Consider the following 19956-nt stretch of genomic DNA (forward strand, 5'->3'; position numbering starts at 1 on the left):
GGCAAAAGCAATTTGCTCATGTATTGAGATCCATCTGTGTAATACTACTTTGGGAGAGTTTTGTAATCTCATTGCATTGGCCAGAGACACTATGGAATACTGCCACCTGGTGCTTAGTATGACCACAGCAAACACATAGCAAATCATTTTTCAATGTTCCTGTCTGTGTAAGTGGGCGTTCTCTCTCTTGCGTGAGCATGCTTTCCCACATGAGCTCAAGGTTCCTCCATAATCTCTGGCATGCTCACACGAGAGAGGGAACGCCCACTTACACAGGATTTTTTCTACGGGAAACTGCCCAATAACAGCTGGCTCTGGTCTACTTATTGTCCTCTCCCCGCTCGCCACACCTGCCCCGCCCTGAAAAAACGAGCCAGTGAGATGTCTCACTTTCTCTACCGTCTCTGCACATAGCAGCCTACATTGGAGAAAGATGGATGAGAGAGATACCAACCCCCATCTGTCGAGATATCTGTCGTAGATATGAAAAGATAGGAGGGGTGTACGCAATATGGTGGAAACCCAACCAAGCCCTCTGAGTCAGAGTAGAGTGCAGCAGAGCAGACAGAGGAGAACCCAGGGGAGTCCTTCTGTGTCTAGGTAATACTGTGTAGCATTGAGGCTTCTAAAGCACTGCTTTAAAATGACAGGTCACACAGCTATCTTATTGCCTCTTCTTCCAACATTATCCCATAAACACTTTAGAACATGATATAATCATCTGTCTGAAGGATCATTATCCATGAGTGCTGATGGATAGGAGAGAGAGAGAGTGGAAGGCGGAGAGAGGGAGGGAGGGGGGGGGGGGGGGGAGGGGGGTGCTGACTGTGCTCTTCCCAAAGACACACACACACACACACTACACTCCACAGGCGGCCGATGGCACCTTAATTAGGGATGACGTGCTTAAGTAATGGCGGGGCGTCATTGCACCACCAGGTGGGCATAGTTAGAACTACAGAGACACAAACACCAGCTGTTTGTCTGAGGAGAGGAGTTTATGAGACTGACTAGCAGGTGGGTCACAACTTTATCTTTGAAAAAATACAATAAAAAAATGTAAAATTAAAATTGTATTAATCTTTTACCTTTTGGTTATTGCTTATCTGCTTTTGTTTACATTCAGAAAGTTGAAACATTATTTAGATATCTTTTGAAAGATTTGTAACTGAAAGTAAGATTAAAATCTATAGAAAAGTTGATAATCTGTGTTTCTCTATTACAAGTTCACGTACACCTCCTCCAAACCCAGGCTTCTGGGCACTAGAGTCCTCTATCTATATGGGTCAGATGGCTCAGCAGGGGTCAGGGGTTAAAGGTCAGTCAGACCATCATGGTTGGGGTGTTACACATCAGCGCTGGGCTATAGTTGCCCCACAAACACAAATCTGAGCCAGGTCTCCCTGGTCCTCCCTCCCTCTGAGCCACACATGTGTTTGTGGTGCTCTGGTGTATCTTTGGTCTTCACTTCCATGGATTAGTACCTGCAATGAACACACTCACTGTTAGCCACAGGAACATACTGTAACACCAAATTACATTACTGTTCATGTTCATTTCTGCTTTTAGTGTATATATGTGCATAATATGCTTGAGAGTAGGCAAGTGCAGATGTGAGTGTGTGTGTGTGAGTTTCCCCACCTGTAGTAGTTTGGTTTGAAGGGTCCTTTCTTAGTGAGGCCCAGGTATTTGGCCTGCTCATCAGTCAGCTCTGTGAGGTGGGCGTCAAACGTTGGCAGGTGGAGTCCGGCCACAAACTCATCTGAAAACACGCATGCAGGCACACACACAGTCACACTATACCCTGTCAAAACCGGAGTAACGAAGCAGTAGGTAGGTAAGGTGGTGTGTCTTACCCATCTTCTTTGGCAGGAGGTAGACGTCTTTATTGTATCGTCCCTCTGGGGCATTGTACAGCTCAATCAGAGCCAGCGCCTGAGGGCATTACGTTATGTTATAGAAGTAGTATACCTAGAACAGAATTAAATTACAGAGAGAGTGTGGCTACAAAGGCCAGTCGCTTCTCATAGTGCATACAGTGAGGGGAAAAAAGTATTTGATTCCCTGCTGATTATGTACTTTTGCCAACTGACAAAGACATGATCAGTCTATAATTTTAATGGTAGGTTTATTTGAACAGTGAGAGACAGAATAACAATAACAAAAAATCGCATGTCAAAAATGTTATAAATTAATTTGCATTTTAATGAGGGAAATAAGTATTTGACCCCTCTGCAAAACATGACTTAGTACTTGGTGGCAAAACCCTTGTTGGCAATCACAGAGGTCAGACGTTTCTTGCAGTTGGCCACCAGGTTTGCATACATCTCAGGAGGGATTTTGTCCCACTCCTCTTTGCAGATCTTCTCCAAGTCATTAAGTTTGGGTCATTGTCATGCTGGAATACCCATCCACGACCCAATTTCAATGCCCTGGCTGAGGGAAGGAGGTTCTCACCCAAGATTTGACGGTACATGGCCCCGTCCATCGTCCCTTTTGATGCAGTGAAGTTGTCCTGTCCCCTTAGCAGAATAACACCCCCAAAGCATAATGTTTCCACCTCCATGTTTGACAGTGGGGATGGTGTTCTTGGGGTCATAGGCAGCATTCCTCCAACTCCAAACATGGCAAGTTGAGTTGATGCCAAAGAGCTCGATTTTGGTCTCATCTGACCACAACACTTTCACCCAGTTCTCCTCTGAATCATTCAGATGTTCATTGGCAAACTTCAGACGGGCCTGTATATGTGCTTTCTTGAGCAGGGGGACCTTGCGGGCGCTGCAGGATTTCAGTCCTTCACGGCGTAGTGTGTTACCAATTGTTTTCTTGGTGACTATGGTCCCAGCTGCCTTGAGATCATTGATAAGATCCTCCCGTGTAGTTCTGGGCTGATTTCTCACCATTCTCATGATCATTGCAACTCCACAAGGTGAGAACTTGCATGGAGCCCCAGGCCGAGGGAGATTGACAGTTATTTTGTGTTTCTTCCATTTGCGAATAATCGCACCAACTGTTGTCACCTTCTCACCAAGCTGCTTGGCGATGGTCTTGTAGCCCATTCCAGCCTTATGTAGGTCTACAATCTTGTCCCTGACATCCTTGGACAGCTCTTTGGTCTTGGCCATGGTGGAGAGTTTGGAATCTGATTGATTGATTGCTTCTGTGGACAGGTGTCTTTTATACAAGTAACAAGATGAGATTAGGAGCAGTCCCTTTAAGAGTGTGCTCCTAATCTCAGCTCGTTACCTGTATAAAAGACACCTGGGAGCCAGAAATCTTTCTGATTGAGAGGGGGTCAAATACTTATTTCCCTCATTAAAATGTAAAAATCAATTTCTAACATTTTTGACATGCGTTTTTTTGGATTTTCTGTTGTTATTCTGTCTCTCATTGTTCAAATAAACCTACCATTAAAATGATAGACTGATCATTTCTTTGTCAGTGGGCAAACGTACAAAATCAGCAGAGGATCAAATACTTTTTTCCCTCACTGTACATGTAGCACTCCACAGTACAGCTTGTGTGTTTGCTGCAACCATGACTTCCCCTGCTGTGTGAGAGACAGACAGACAGACCTGTGTGGTGGCGGTGATGGAGAGGATGAAGGTGGGTATCGTGGAGCAGCTCAGGTTCAACAGACGACCCTGAGAGAATACACACACACACACACACACACACACACACACACACACACACACACACACACACACACTGTGAATCACACACACACAACCCAGTGATCAGTGGTCACACACACACACACACACACACTGACCTCAGCCAGTAAGATAATTCTCTTGCCATCTGGCCAGATGACATGGTCCACCTGTGACCTCACTCTCTCCCAGGTCAACTCTGGGCTCCGCAGACTCACCTGACAGAGGAAAAACACAGTCTGTCAACCTCATACACACACACACGCACGCACGCACGCACGCACGCACGCACGCACGCATGCACGCAAGTCTCACCACGTCTATCTCAGTGTTGGAGTGACCCATGTTACAAACGATACAGCCGTTCTTCATTCTGTCCAGACACTCTCTTCCCACCACATTCTTGTTGCCTGAGGACAAAACATAGTCTATCATTACCTAGGCTGACAGGATGGGGGGGGGGTTGTTGGGGCTGGAGCTAGGGTTAGCGTTAGGTTTGAGGCTGAGGTTAGGGGGTTGGGGGTGAACTGGGATGCGGACATGAAGCTAGGGTTAGGGTTAGGGTTGTGGTTGTGGTTGAGGGTTAGGGTTGAACCAGGATGTGGACACTAGGGTTAGGGTTAGGATTGTGGTGGATGTTAGGGTTATGGTTGAACAGGGATGTAGACATTAAACTAGGATTAGGGTTAAAGGAATAGTTCACCCAAATTACAAAATTACACATTTGTGTCATTACCCTGTAAGCAGTCTATGGAGAAGGTATGACAGCAATCCATGCTTTGGTTTAGTTTCCCTGGCAATGTTTCCACATGCTAACGTTTTATCATTTGTGGCACAAATCCCATTCAAGTCATGGGACCGATGTTAGCATTTTTCGCACATCATGTCCAAATAATCTGAAAGTATCTCATATTGAGATACCACCCCCCCAAAAAAAAAGAAACATTGTAAAGTGGTTATCCCACTGGCTATAAGGTGAATGCACCAATTTGTAAGTCGCTCTGGATAAGAGCGTCTGCTAAATGACGTAAATGTAAATGTAAATTGATTGTGAAGCTCAACAAAGTCACTTATACATGATTTGAACAAGATGTGCGAAAAATGCTACGGATGATACACTGGCAAGGTTTTGAGGCAATGTTGCTGGCAACAGAGTGGGTATGAGACATTGGAGCTATGATGAGCAATGAACAATATGGATATGAATAATACATTTCATATAAAGCATAGATCAATTAAAAACAACATTTCCCCATTTATTTAATCATCTCCTATAGCTTGTTATTGCCTGTTGACTGCCACAGCTGTACAACAATTCATAAGCTAACAAACAAGCAACAAAGCGGTGTTGCCCCTGCCCTGTTCATCCACTCAACCTGCTTCCAGGTTGCTAACAATCTGGCTAGCTAGCTAGCTAATTTTGCCAATTTGTCCCATCATGGGCTTTGATTAGCATGCTAATTACATTTTACATTTACATTTTAGTCATTTAGCAGACGCTCTTATCCAGAGCGACTTACAGTTAGTGAATACATTTATTTATTTATTCATATATTTTTTTAAATACTGGCCCCCGGTGGGAAACGAACCCACAACCCTGGCGTTGCAAACGCCATGCTCTATCAACTGAGCTACATCCCTGCCGGCCATTCCCTCCCCTACCTTGGACGACTCTGGGCCAATTGTGCGCCGCCCATGAGTCTCCCGGTCACGGCCGGCTGCGACAGAGCCTGGATTCGAACCAGGATCTCTAGTGGCACAGTTAGCACTGCGATGCAGTGCCTTAGACCACTGCGCCACTCAGTTAGTATGCCCCAGCGTGGATATTGTCGTCAGTTAAATATGACAAACTGAACACAGTATGTATGTAGTAACGTATCATGATCAAATATTGTGATGAGGAAACATTTGATGGGTGAATAGCCAACATTTCACTGCAAAACGGGAGTTCATTTTCGCTCACTTCAGCTCAAAAACGGCCACCATGTTTCCAACATTTTAAGAACGCAAACTGATCACATAACCAATATCTGCGCTATGATTGGAGGATTCCTAAAAATTGCCCACTGGTGGAGCTGCCGATCAAAATTATAAAAAGTTGCTAATTTTCAATGGAAAATTTTTGCAGCAACCATTGCTGGCAACATAGCTCAGCAATATTGCTTCAAAAAAATTGCTAGTGTATTATCAGCTTTAGAGTTAGGGTTGTGGTTGAGACTGTTAGGGTTGAACCGTGATGTCGACATGACGCTAAGGTTAGAGTTAGGGTTACAGGACACTGAAAGGGTTGGTAACATGAAAAACACTCCTACTGGAGAGTAAACATTTCAGGCAAAAAATGCCACAATACTTCCATAGGTAACTTTTGTGAGCTATAGTTTGTGTGAGAGTTAAGCCCTTTACTAGACCATTCACATTACCTCTGTGGGTGATGACATCATGTCTTACCCGTGCAGGTGATGACCATGTCCACCTGTCTGATGACCTCATTGAGCTTGACCAGTCTGAAGCAGTCCATGCTGGAGAAGGGAGAGACATAAACACAAATAGTTAAAGACTTGCTTCTGCCACCTACATGTCTTAACCCTTTTTCTGTACACACACACACCCTCTGTAGTCATACCAGGCCTGCAGGGCACATATGGGGTCCACCTCTGTGATGTACACTATTGAGCCCATGGCCTTCAGAGCGGCAGAGCAACCTTTACCAACCTAGCCGGGGGAGGAGAGGGTAGAAAGAGAAACATTCTTACACACAGATAGAATAAACACATAGATAGAGAGAACAATTCAGACTTGGTGTTTAATAGGTGCCAATACAATACTGACCTCTCCATAACCACACACCACCACCTGCTTTCCCCCAAACATCACACCGGTCAACCATTTCAACCTAGGGGGAGATGGGAAGCCAAAGGTCACACACACAAAAAGTAAAAGGTCACACACAAACAGACACACACACACACACACACAAACACACATGTTATTTCTGCATCTGTGTGTTTTAGTATATGTACCCATCCAGTATGGATTCCCTGCAGCAGTAGAGGTTGTCAAACTTCTGTTTGGTGACTGAGTCATTGACGTTCATAGCAGCAACACACAGCCTCCCTGCCTTGGACAGCTGGTACAGCCTTGGGAAGAAGGGAAACACTGCTACCTTAGCACAACACTGTGTCTCAAATGGCACCCTATTACCTATTGTTATGGATTAGGTTAGGTAGTTTAGACAGCACACTACAGCTCACTACCACTTCCATACTCCATTCCCCCAGGGGAAAGCAGCAAACTTGTCCAGTTGCTGAGCCTGGTTGATAAGGACACAGGTGCTGCCAATTAAGATGGTCAGAGATTATACAGCGAGGACCGTGAGATGGCTGAAGCAGAAGTGTCGTTTGAAGCTGATAGCGCGTAGAGTACAGTTAGTGAGAAAGATGAGTCCAAGAATGGAACAAAAAGGGCTAACATTGTTGTTGAAAATGAGTCTGATGAATCGTTCCTTGTTGGAGTACGTTTTTTGGATGAAGATGTTAATTTGGGAAACCCTTTTGAAGTCACAAGGATGGTGAAGAAGGCGTTGGGAAAAGTGGACGCAGTCAAAGTAACCAGGAGTGGTATGGTGTGGATATGGTGTGTATCTATAGAGCAAAAGGAGCGTGCATTGTGGCTTGTGAAAATATTGACGCATGAAGTGAACAGCTTTGATTTTCGGAGCAGGGCACCGGTAAAATGTGTTATTTCTGTTTTATTTATCTGTATTATTGATGTTTGATGAGTATTTACCACCCTATGTAAAGTTGGGATATATAAGAGACGTTGTAAGAGCATTCATGCAAAACAGATGCAATGCAAGAAGGGTAAAAAGTTTGGCCATGTGTCAAGTGTTTGTTTATGTTGTTGTTTATGTGTCAAGTGTTTGCAGATGGAAGGAATATGTTATTGAAGAGTCTGTGAATGTAAAATGTTTCAACTGTGGTGGGGATCATATTTCCGAATTCTCTGAGTGCCCTATTAGGGTGAAAGAGGTTGAGGTGTCAAGGAACAGGGCTGTACAGCAAATCTCCTATGTGGAGGCGGTGAAGAGCGTTGAAGGGGCAAGAGGTCATAGTTCTGAAGAAGACATGGCGGTGGATGCAACACAACCAGTTGCAACTGTTAAACTTAAATCAAGTGATCTGGATACACTTATTGTGAAAAAGGTGGATTTTGTAGCATTTATAGCTACAGTTATTAATTGTACTGCACAAGTTTCCAATAAGTCCAAGAAGCTGAACATCATCACAGCAGCAGCCGAGAAGTTTTGGGCCTCCAAGACTGAACAGCAGAAGCACTGCAAGGACTACTGTCGCCAGGAAATGTCCCGCCATCACAGGATCCTTCTGAACCTGTGTAGGGACCTGATTAAAACAGAAAAGCAGGCTGATTTAGTTTAATTAACATTTCGTTACTGATAGTTTGTATGGATTTTTTTTAATCACTTTTCATTTTTGGGGGGGATCCTTATTATCCACCTGTACATTAGAGAAACGGCAGTCCATCTTTACTTTATTACATGAAGGTCAATACGGAACATTTCAAGAACTTTGAAAGTTTCTTCAAATGTAGTCGCAAAAACCATCAAGCGCTATGATGAAACTGGCTCTCATGAGGACTGCCACAGGAATGGAAGACCCAGAGTTACCTCTGCGGCAGAGGATAAGTTCATTAGAGTTACCAACCTCAGAAATTGCAGCCCAAATAAATGCTTCACAGAGGTCAAGTAACAGACACATCTCAACATCAACTGTTCAGAGGGGACTGTGTGAATCAGGCCTTCATGGTCGAATTGCTGCAAAGAAACCACTACTAAAGGACAACAATAAGAAGAAGAGACTTGCTTGGGCCAAGAAACACAAGCGGCCAAGAAACACAAGCAATTGGACAGTAGGAAATTTGTCCTGGTTTGGGCTTAGTGGGACTATAATTAGTTTTTCAACAGGACAATGACCCAACACAACTCCAGGCTGTGTAAGGGCTATTTTACAAAGAAGGAGAGTGATGGAGTGCTGCATCAGATGACCTGGCCTCCACAATCACCTGACCTCAACCAAATTGAGATGGTTTGGGAGTCGGACCGCTGAGGGAAGGAAAAGCAGCCAACAAGTACTCAGCATATGTGGGAACTCCTTCAAGACTGTTGGAAAAGCATTCCAGGTGAAGCTGGTTGAGAGAATGCCAAGAGTGTGCGGGGCTGTCATCAGGGCAAGGGGTGGCTACTTTGAAGAATCTCAAATATAAAATATATTTTGATTTGTTTGATACTGTTTTGGTTGCTGCGTGGTTCCATATGTGTTGTTTCGTGGTTTTGATGTCTTCGCTGTTATTCTACAGTGTGGAGAGTGGTAAGAAGGTGAAGAGGAACCCTTGAATGAGTAGGTGTTCTAAAACTTAGAGGTTAGCATTCCATGAGATTTACACAACTTTCTACCTGAACGCACAAATGCTGTTTAACAGAACAGGATCAGACTGCTTTTCTTGGTCATGTTCAGTAGGATGTTTTACATCCATATCACAATCATTTCACAGCCATATCACAATCATATCACATGCTCATTTACATGGTCATCTTTGATACATCGTTATTGTGATCATTGTTGAGATTATCACATCACCTAGTGACCCGATTTAATAAATTGAACAAATCCCTTTTAAGTTTCTAATGCACAGGCCACACACACCCTGAGAGAAATTAAGACTTGAATGTCCTACATATTTCCAATGCATGTAGTGCATGAATGTTAGTTAAAGGCACAGGTGGAGTAGAGTCGGGCTTTGTTAGCGAAATGAACCCCTGAAGGAATGTGGGCAGCTCGCTCTCTGCTCCCGGGCTTAGAGATTACTTTTGACCTCTTGGGTCCAAAGTTGAGGCCAGGGAGGTCAGATGGGGAGGATTAGCGAGTCGGGGGTCGGACAAAACCCTCTCTTTTATCCCCAGGAAACATGGAACAAATGCTTCCCCAGTTCCTAATCAATCAGAGAGGGATTCATTGAATTGAGTTTTGCTCTGAGAAAAACAAAGATGTGGTACACTAGAACTTGGTCCTCTGTAGGTCAATTGGTAGAGCATGGCGCTTGTAACGCCAGGGTAGTGGGTTCGATCCCCGGGACCACCCATACGTAAAAATGTATGCACACATGACTGTAAATCGCTTTGGATAAAAGCGTCTGCTAAATGGCATATTATGTGGCGGAATGCACATATAATTGTTGCGAACGCCATTATACCAAAGAAGAAGAATTGTGACGCGTACTGAGTATGCGAAGAGGCAGGACGCAGTCGCAGGAATTAACAAGGTCAAGGTTTACTTAACAATGAGCAAGAGAAATAACAAAGAGAGTAAACGACACAAAGATTAACAATCACACACAACATCATCCAGAACAGTCCAGGGCCGGACCCCTCGTAGCTGCTCGATGGCTGACGGAACCAGAGGGAGGGGGTACCGGTACTTGGTGGTGACTGCGTTCAGCCCCCTGTAGTCAATGCATGGTCTTAGTCCTCTGTCTTTCTTGGCCACGAAGAAGAAGCTGGCGGAGGCAGGTGAGGTAGAGTGTCTGATGAACCCCTGTTTCAGGGTCTCCGCCACTTACTTCTCCATGGCCTCAGTCTCCGCCATGGAATGGGGGTAAATGCGACTTGTCGGGGGGTGTTGTCCCTCCAGCAGGTCAATGGCGCAGTCCCAGGGCCTGTGAGGAGGGAGACACGTAGCCTTTAATGAAGAGAAGACATCGGAGAGATCTGCGTACTCACGTGGAATGTTGGGCTGGAGGGCAGACTCCGGACTCTCCACTGACGTGGAACAACAAACCACCAGCAGGCAGGTCTTCCGGCATGAGGTGGACCAGGCTGTGATCCTCTTGGTGCTCCAATTGATGGTGGGGTTGTGTAGTCTGAGCCAGGGCAATCCCAAGACGATCCGGTGAAGGGGTGACGTGACGATGTGGAATGACAGCTCCTTGTGGTGCTCCGGTAGTGTGGGAATGGTGATGGTGATGGGGAGAGTGACGTGTGTAATGGTGCCTGATCCAAGGGGTTTATTGTGAGGTGACGTGTAGCAGAGATGGCAGTGGCACGGTGGGCAACCCCCATTCAGAGACCAGCTCCCTATCTATAAGGTTCCCCGCTGATCCGGAATCTATCATTGCAGTAGAAATGGAAGAGAAGGAGTAACCAGTCACCGTTGTGGGAAGTAAAAACAATGGTTTTGTGATAGGAGCTGACGTAACACTCATGGAGCAGCGACGGGAGTCATACCACCTAGATAGGGAGCCGCCAGGAGATCTGTGGTCTGTGGTGGTATAGGGGGTGCTGCCCACCTCCATGGGTGAGGACTCGGAAGCAGGGCGGCTTCCATAGCTCAGATGGGGTGAGCGTCGAGGCTCCGGGAGGTGTTGGGAATGCTGTCTCTCTCAACATGTCATCAAGACAGATGGACGTGGTGATGAGGGTATCAAGGTCCATCTCGTCGTCCCGACATGCGAGTTCCGTCTTGATGTCCTCCCGTAAGCCTCTCCTGAAGGCCGTGCGCAGAGTACGCTCATTCCAGCCGGAAGACGCTGCCACCGTGCGAAAGCTCAGAGCGTACTCGGACGCGGGCGCCTCTCTCTGTTGTAGATGGAGACTCTCACCCCCATCCTTTCCCTCCATGGGATGATCAAACACTGCCCTGAACCTAGCGAGGAAGGTGGGATAGGGAAGCGTCACTGCCTCCTCTCCTTCCCAGACTGCCGTGGCCCAATCCAGCGCCTTTCCTTTAAGAAGCGAAATCAAATCAAATCAAATCAAATCAAATCAAATTTTATTGGTCACATGCGCCGAATACAACAGGTGCAGACATTACAGTGAAATGCTTACTTACAGCCCTTAACCAACAGTGCATTTATTTTAAACAAAAAAAGCAAGAATAAAACAACAACAAAAAAGTGTTGAGAAAAAAAGAGCAGAAGTAAAATAAAGTGACATAAAGTGACAGTAGGGAGGCTATATATACAGTAAAATAACGTGACAGTAGGGAGGCTATATATACAGGGGGGTACCGTTGCATAGTCAATGTGCGGGGGCACCGGCTAGTTGAGGTAGTTGAGGTAATATGTACATGTGGGTAGAGTTAAAGTGACTATGCATAAATACTTAACAGAGTAGCAGCAGCGTAAAAAGGATGGGGTGGGGGGCAGTGCAAATAGTCCGGGTAGCCATGATTAGCTGTTCAGGAGTCTTATGGCTTGGGGGTAGAAGCTGTTGAGAAGTCTTTTGGACCTAGACTTGGCACTCCGGTACCGCTTGCCGTGCGGTAGCAGAGAGAACAGTCTATGACTAGGGTGGCTGGAGTCTTTGACAATTTTGAGGGCCTTCCTCTGACACCGCCTGGTATAGAGGTCCTGGATGGCAGGGAGCTTTGCCCCAGTGATGTACTGGGCCGTACGCACTACCCTCTGTAGTGCCTTGCGGTCAGAGGCCAAGCAGTTGCCATACCAGGCGGTGATGCAACCAGTCAGGATGCTCTCGATGGTGCAGCTGTAGAAGTTTTTGAGGATCTGAGGACCCATGCCAAATCTTTTTAGTCTCCTGAGGGGGAATAGGCTTTGTCGTGCCCTCTTCACGACTGTCTTGGTGTGTTTGGACCATGATAGTTCGTTGGTGATGTGGACACCAAGGAACTTGAAGCTCTCAACCTGTTCCACTACAGCCCCGTCGATGAGAATGGGGGCGTGCTCAGTCCTCTTTTTTTTCCTGTAGTCCACAATGATCTCCTTTGTCTTGGTCACGTTGAGGGAGAGGTTGTTGTCCTGGCACCACACGGCCAGATCTCTGACCTCCTCCCTATAGGCTGTCTCATCGTTGTCGGTGATCAGGCCTACCACTGTTGTGTCGTCGGCAAACTTAATGATGGTGTTGGAGTCGTGCTTGGCCATGCAGTCATGGGTGAACAGAGAGTACAGGAGGGGGACTGAGCACGCACCCCTGAGGGGCCCCCGTGTTGAGGATCAGTGTGGCAGATGTGTTGTTACCTACCCTTACCACCTGGGGGCGGCCCGTCAGGAAGTCCAGGATCCAGTTGCAGAGGGAGGTGTTTAGTCCCAGGATCCTTAGCTTAGTGATGAGCTTAGAGGGCACTATGGTGTTGAATGCTGAGCTGTAGTCAATGAATAGCATTCTCACGTAGGTGTTCCTCTTGTCCAGGTGGGAAAGGGCAGTGTGGAGTGCGATAGAGATTGCATCATCTGTGGATCTGTTGGGGCGGTATGCAAATTGGAGTGGGTCTAGGGTTTCTGGGATAATGGTGTTGATGTGAGCCATGACCAGCCTTTCAAAGCACTTCATGGCTACAGACGTCAGTGCTACGGGTCGGTAGTCATTTAGGCAGGTTATCTTAGAGTCCTTGGGCACGGGGACTATGGTGGTCTGCTTGAAACATGTTGGTATTACAGACTCAGTCAGGGACATGTTGAAAATGTCAGTGAAGACACTTGCCAGTTGGTCAGCACATGCTCGGAGTACACGTCCTGGTAATCCGTCTGGCCCTGCGGCCTTGTGAATGTTGACCTGCTTAAAAGTCTTACTCACATCGGCTACGGAGAGCGTGATCACATAGTCGTCCGGAACAGCTGGTGCTCTCGTGCATGCTTCAGTGTTGCTTGCCTCGAAGCGAGCATAGAAGTGGTTTAGCTCGTCTGGTAGGCTTGTGTCACTGGGCAGCTCGCGGCTGTGCTTCCCTTTGTAGTCTGTAATAGTTTTCAAGCCCTGCCACATCCGACGAGCGTCAGAGCCAGTGTAGTATGATTCAATCTTAGACCTGTATTGACTCTTTGCCTGTTTGATGGTTCGTCGGAGGTCATAGCGGGATTTCTTATAAGCGTCCGGGTTAGAGTCCCGTTCCTTGAAAGCGGCAGCTCTACCCTTTAGCTCAGTGCGGATGTTTCCTGTAATCCATGGCTTCTGGTTGGGGTATGTACGTACGGTCACTGTGGGGACGACATCATCGATGCACTTATTGATGAAGCCAGTGACTGATGTGGTGTACTCCTCAATGCTGTCTGAAGAATCCCGGAACATGTTCCAGTCTGTGCTAGCAAAACAGTCCTGTAGCTTAGCATCTGCGTCATCTGACCACTTTTTTATTAACCGAATCACTGGTGCTTCCTGCTTCAGTTTTTGCTTATAAGCAGGAATCAGGAGGATAGAGTTATGGTCAGATTTGCCAAATGGAGGGCGAGGGAGAGCTTTGTATGCGTCTCTGTGTGTGGAGTAAAGGTGGTCTAGAGTTTTTTCCCCTCTGGTTGCACATTTAACATGCTGGTAGAAATTAGGTAGAACGGATTTAAGTTTCCCTGCATTAAAGTCCCCGGCTACTAGGAGCGCTGCATCTGGATGAGCGTTTTCCTGTTGATTAATGGCCTTGTACAACTCATTCAGTGCAATCTTAATGCCAGCATTGGTTTGTGGTGGTAAATAGACAGCTATGAAAAATATAGATGAAAACTCTCTTGGTAAATAGTGTGGTCTACAGCTTATCATAAGATACTCTACCTCAGGCGAGCAAAACCTCGAGACTTCCTTAGTATTTGATTTTGTGCACCAGCTGTTGTTTACAAATATACACAGACCGCCGCCCTTGTCTTACCAGAGTCAGACGTTCTGTCCTGCCGATGTAGCGTATAGCCTGCTAGCTGAATGTTGTCATTGTTGTCGTTCAGCCACGACTCCGTGAAACATAAGATATTACAGTTTTTAATGTCCCGTTGGTAGGATAACCGTAATCTTAAATCGTCAATTTTATTCTCAAAAGATTGAACGTTGGCTAATAGGATTGATGGGAGAGGCAGTTTACTCGTTCGCCGTCGGATCCTTACAAGGCACCCGGATCTGCGTCCACGATATCTCCGTCTCTTCCTCACGCGAATGACGGGGATCTGGGCCTTGTTGGGTGTCTGTAGAATATCCTTCGCGAACGCCTCGTTGAAGAAAAAGTCTTCGTCCAATGCGAGGTGAGTAATCGCTGTCCTGATATCCAGAAGCTCTCTTTGGTTATAAGAGACGATGGCAGAAACATTATGTACAAAATAAATTACAAATAACGCGGAAAAACACACATAATAGTACAATTGGTTAGAGGGCTGTAAAACGGCAGCCATCTTCTTCCGGCGCTGTTCTCAAATCACCAGCGCTATCCTGGCTTGGTCAGATGGATATGCCCCAGGCTGACGCGCCAGGTAAAGGGAAACTTGTAGCAGGAAGCCGCTTCATTTAGTAGTTTTACCGTCATATCGCTCCGGTAGGGCAACGGTTCCCGCAGGAGATCAATAATATAATAATACTTTTAGCAAAAAAATGTATTTTCAATTCACAATCTGTAGAAACAATGTGAATAGAAAGGTTTAGAACCTTTGTAAGACATCACAGTACAGTTGAAATATATATGGCAAATAGACATCCTATTTGGATGGTGTTAAGCGATAGATGGGAGGTGTTGAATGGAATTGAAGGATGGGACTAATAACAACTAACAACAAATAATAACAAGATAACTAATAATGTAAGCATACTGTGTCCATAATAAGTATATAGGTTGTAGGTTGAGAGCTTTTGTGAAAGAGCACAGTTAGAAAGATATGGCATATAGAAGCAAACCGGATGGACATCATGAAAGTTATCGGAGAGGTTGAGAGTAGAAGAAGTTCAGGAGAAAAAACAAACAAAAGATAATTATTGTAAAATTGACTGTGTCCATAAAATGTAGATAGTAAATATAATCTGGAAGTAGAGGCCTAAGCATTGTTGTTCACTACTTTACTCCAAGTAGGGAAAGGGTGGCGGGGTTGGAAAGTAATAAAGGGGAATATATATTTTTTAAAGGATATGTATGTGTATGTATGTGTGTATGTATGTATGTATGTATAAAAAAAGAAAAAAAGAAGTAGTAAGTAGTTTCAAAGTTGCCCGTGATGAGATTCGAACATGCAACCTTTCTAGATGCTCGCGTTATACGCCCACCCATCTACCCTACTTTCGTTTTGCCTTAAGTAACCTGTCTGTCTTATGTAATCATATCAAACGTAACATATCATACTAATATGAGTTTCCCGGATGTACTATGCTACGTCTCGTATATGAGACCAGACTGCCTTGTGAGGAAGGTGATTCTTGTGTGTCTCTAGCTAAGACCTTCTGGGCAGAGATATGTGATATAATGTACCCTCTGCAGGTTGAGGATGAGGTTGATTTCATGTGTCAATTTAGGGGAGACATTCTTTGTTAGGTTGAGTGACACTGAGCAACTAGGTTATGTTGGTGGTCTGATAGTGTCTGAAAGCAATGGCTAGCTAGTTTGCTAACTATTCTAGCTAACTAACTGGCTGAATAAGTTGACGACGGACTCGCTCAAGCTGTCGGGACTAACCCACAACGTTAGACACGGACACGAACGATCTGCTTGTGTGTTGATACACTGGTGGTTGTTGTGGCTGAGTATTGGCGCTAAACCCTGCTGTTGGAGACCGGCATGCTAGCTGGCTGTGGCGTCTTATGACGAGGTGCCCGGACGTTTTTCACGGAATAATACTGCACCTAGTTAGCTAGCTGAATAAACTAGGTTAGTCTATTCCTAGAAACATTGAACCGCTGTAGTTTACAACAATTATAGTTTCTGAGGTGGAAGTTGGGAGAGTTATATTTGGGAGTTGTGGTGAGGGAGGCCCCACTCTCTCCTTTCCCAGATGTTTAGTTCATTTTATTCCGATCTCCTCTGCATTATTGTAGCCATCTGCTGCAGCCTGTCAACTATGCCTCTGCCTATTCCTGTTCTCTCCTCTCCGCACAGGCTACACAAACGCCTCACACCGCGTGGCTGCTGCCTCTCTAACCTGGTGGTCCCTGCACGCACGACCCACGTGGAGTTCTGCTGCCAACAAGGCAGACTTCATCCAGGCCTATGCTACCCTCCAGTCCCTCGACTTCTTGGCGCTGACGGAAACATGGATTACCACTGAAAACACTGCTACTCCTGCTGCTCTCTCCTCGTCTGACCATGTGTTCTCGCATACCCCGAGAGCATCTGGTCAGCGGGGTGGTGGCACAGGAATCCTCATCTCTCCCAAGTGGACATTCTCAATTTTTCCCCTGACCCATCTGTCTGTCTCCTCATTTGAATTCCATGCTGTCACAGTCACTAGCCCATTTAAGCTTAATATCCTTGTCATCTATCGCCCTCCAGGTTCCCTTGGAGAGTTCATCAATGAGCTTGACGCCTTGATAAGTTCCTTTCCTGAGGATGGCTCACCCCTCACAGTTCTGGGGGATTTCAACCTCTCTACGTCTACATTTGACTAATTTCTCTCTGCCTCCTTCTTTCCACTCCTCTCCTCTTTTGACCTCACCCTCTCACCGTCCCCCCCTACTCACAAGGCAGGCAATACGCTTGATCTCATCTTTACTAGATGCTGTTCTTCTACTAATCTCACTGCAACTCCCCTCCAAGTCTCCGACCACTACTTTGTATCCGTTTCTCTCTCCCTCTCCTCCAACACTACTCACTCTGCCCCTACACAGATGGTAATGCGCCGTCGCAACCTTCGCTCTCTCTCTCCCGCTACTCTCTCCTCTTCCATCCTATCATCTCTTCCCTCTGCTCAATCCTTCTCCCTCCAATCTCCTGATTCTGCCTCCTCAACCCTCCTCTCCTCCCTTTCTGCATCCTTTGACTCTCTATGTCCCCTATCCTCCCCTCCAGCTCCGTGGCTTGATGACTCATTGCGAGCTCACAGAACAGAGCTCCGGGCAGCTGAGCGGAAATGGAAGAAAACTAGACTCCCTGCAGACCTGGCATCTTTTCACTCCCTCCTCTCTACATTTTCTTCATCTGTTTCTGCTGCTAAGGCCACTTTCTACCACTCTAAATTCCAAGCATCCGCCTCTAACCCTAGGGAAGCTCTTTTGCCACATTCTCCTCCCTGCTGAATCCCCCCCTCCTCCCTCTCTGTGGATGACTTCGTCAACCATTTTGAAAAGAAGGTTGACAACATCCGATCCTCGTTTGTTAAGTCAAATGACACTGCTGGTCCTGCTCACACTGCCCTACCCTATGCTTTGACTTCTTTCTCCCCTCTCTCTCCAGATAAAATCTTGCGACTTGTGATGGCAGGCCGCCCAACAACCTGCCCGCTTGACCCTATCCCCTCCTCTCTTCTCCAGACCATCTCCGGTGACCTTCTCCCTTACCTCACCTCGCTGATCAACTCATCCTTGACTGCTGGCTATGTCCCTTCCGTCTTCAAGAGAGCGAGAGTTGCACCCCTTCTCAAAAAACCAACACTCGATCCCTCTGATGTCAACAACTACAGACCAGTATCCCTTCTTTCTTTTCTCTCCAAAACTATTGAGCGTGCCGTCTTTAGCCAACTCTCTTGCTATCTCTCTCAGAATGACCTTCTTGATCCAAACCAGTCAGGTTTCAAGACTGGTCATTCAACTGAGACTGCTCTTCTCTGTGTCACAGAGGCTCTCCGCACTGCTAAAGCTAACTCTCTCTCCTCTGCTCTTGTCCTTCTAGACCTGTCTGCTGCCTTTGATACTGTGAACCATCAGATCCTCCTCTCCACCCTCTCCGAGCTGGGCATCTCCGGCGCGGCTCACTCTTGGATTGCATCCTACCTGACCGGTCGCTCCTACCAAGTGGCGTGGCGAGAAGCTGTCTCCGCACCACGTGCTCTCACCACTGGTGTCCCCCAGGGCTCAGTTCTAGGCCCTCTCCTATTCTCGCTATACACCAAGTCACTTGGCTCTGTCATATCCTCACATGGCCTCTCCTATCATTGCTACGCTGACGACACACAACTAATCTTCTCCTTTCCCCCTTCTGATAACCAGGTGGCGAATCGCATCTCTGCATGTCTGGCAGACATATCAGTATGGATGACGGATCACCACCTCAAGCTGAACCTCGGCAAGACGGAGCTGCTCTTCCTCCCGGGGAAGGACTGCCCGTTCCATGATCTCGCCATCACGGTTGACAACTCCGTTGTGTCCTCCTCCCAGAGTGCGAAGAGCCTTGGCGTGACCCTGGACAACACCCTGTCGTTCTCCGCTAACATCAAGGCGGTGACCCGATCCTGTAGGTTCATGCTCTACAACATTCGGAGAGTACGACCTTGCCTTACACAGGAAGCGGCACAGGTCCTAATCCAGGCACTTGTCATCTCCCGTCTGGATTACTGCAACTCGCTGTTGGCTGGGCTCCCTGCCTGTGCCATTAAACCCCTACAACTCATCCAGAATGCCGCAGCCCGTCTGGTGTTCAACCTTCCCAAGTTCTCTCACGTCACCCCGCTCCTCTGCACACTCCACTGGCTTCCAGTTGAAGCTCGCATCTGCTACAAGACCATGGTGCTTGCCTACGGAGCTGTGAGGGGAACGGCACCTCCGTACCTTCAGGCTCTGATCAGTCCCTACACCCAAACGAGGGCACTGCGTTCATCCACCTCTGGCCTGCTGGCTCCCCTACCCCTGCGGAAGCATAGTTCCCGCTCAGCCCAGTCAAAACTGTTCGCTGCTCTGGCACCCCAATGGTGGAACAAGCTCCCTCACGACGCCAGGACAGCGGAGTCACTCACCACCTTCCGGAGACATTTGAAACCCCACCTCTTTAAGGAATACCTGGGATAGGATAAAGTAATCCTTCTACCCCCCCTTTACTCCAACCCCCCCAAAAAAAAATATAATAAAATAAATAAATAATAATAATAATAATAATAATAATTGTAAAGTGGTTATCCCACTGGCTATAAGGTGAATGCACCTATTTGTAAGTCGCTCTGGATAAGAGCGTCTGCTAAATGACGTAAATGTAAATGTAATAGTGGATTTGGTTCCCCCAAGTGATCTGTTAGATTGAGGTTGTCAGTGATTATTTAGTTCCTTTAGCTGGCATGCTCTTTGCCAAAGTACGGGAGGTTGTGGTTCTTCCGCAGGCTGACCATGAGGTTGTTTGGGTGTCAGGTGTTGATTTAGCTGACACGTTTCTCAATAAGCTGTGGGAGGGAGGAGATTCTTCCCAGTCACATGGTGATGCTAGTGAGGATCCGCTGGAAGACCCGGTCTGGGATTTGCGGGGCGACACTGCTGGGTTTTGTGATGAAAATCAGGAGCTTGAAGAAATTAGTTGAGTGGAAAAGCCAGATCCACCCGTGTTATCACTTCCTGTTGTCGAGGAGAGGTTAGTTCCGGCATGTTGTAGGCCAAGTGTGTCTCCTGTTAATTAAGGTG

At 46.7% G+C, this 19956-nt stretch overlaps 1 protein-coding gene across 1 annotated transcript in view; it reads right to left on the minus strand.

Moving 5' to 3' along the window:
* Positions 1 to 872: 872 nt before the first annotated feature.
* The window catches only part of LOC121577210 (putative adenosylhomocysteinase 3), a 46411-nt gene continuing 27327 nt past the window's right edge, over positions 873 to 19956 (minus strand). Inside the window, exons 8-17 of the mRNA XM_041890974.2 lie at positions 6677 to 6793; positions 6486 to 6549; positions 6280 to 6368; positions 6105 to 6175; positions 3972 to 4066; positions 3776 to 3874; positions 3576 to 3644; positions 1857 to 1935; positions 1642 to 1762; positions 873 to 1484 (exon numbers count right to left, since the gene is read on the minus strand). Of these exons, the coding sequence (XP_041746908.1) occupies positions 1478 to 1484; positions 1642 to 1762; positions 1857 to 1935; positions 3576 to 3644; positions 3776 to 3874; positions 3972 to 4066; positions 6105 to 6175; positions 6280 to 6368; positions 6486 to 6549; positions 6677 to 6793 (811 nt within the window). The 3' untranslated portion in view covers positions 873 to 1477. The remainder of the gene's footprint in view (positions 1485 to 1641; positions 1763 to 1856; positions 1936 to 3575; positions 3645 to 3775; positions 3875 to 3971; positions 4067 to 6104; positions 6176 to 6279; positions 6369 to 6485; positions 6550 to 6676; positions 6794 to 19956) is intronic.

The sequence above is a fragment of the Coregonus clupeaformis genome, chromosome 11 (genome assembly GCF_020615455.1).
Source record: "Coregonus clupeaformis isolate EN_2021a chromosome 11, ASM2061545v1, whole genome shotgun sequence".
Classification (NCBI taxonomy): domain Eukaryota; kingdom Metazoa; phylum Chordata; class Actinopteri; order Salmoniformes; family Salmonidae; genus Coregonus; species Coregonus clupeaformis.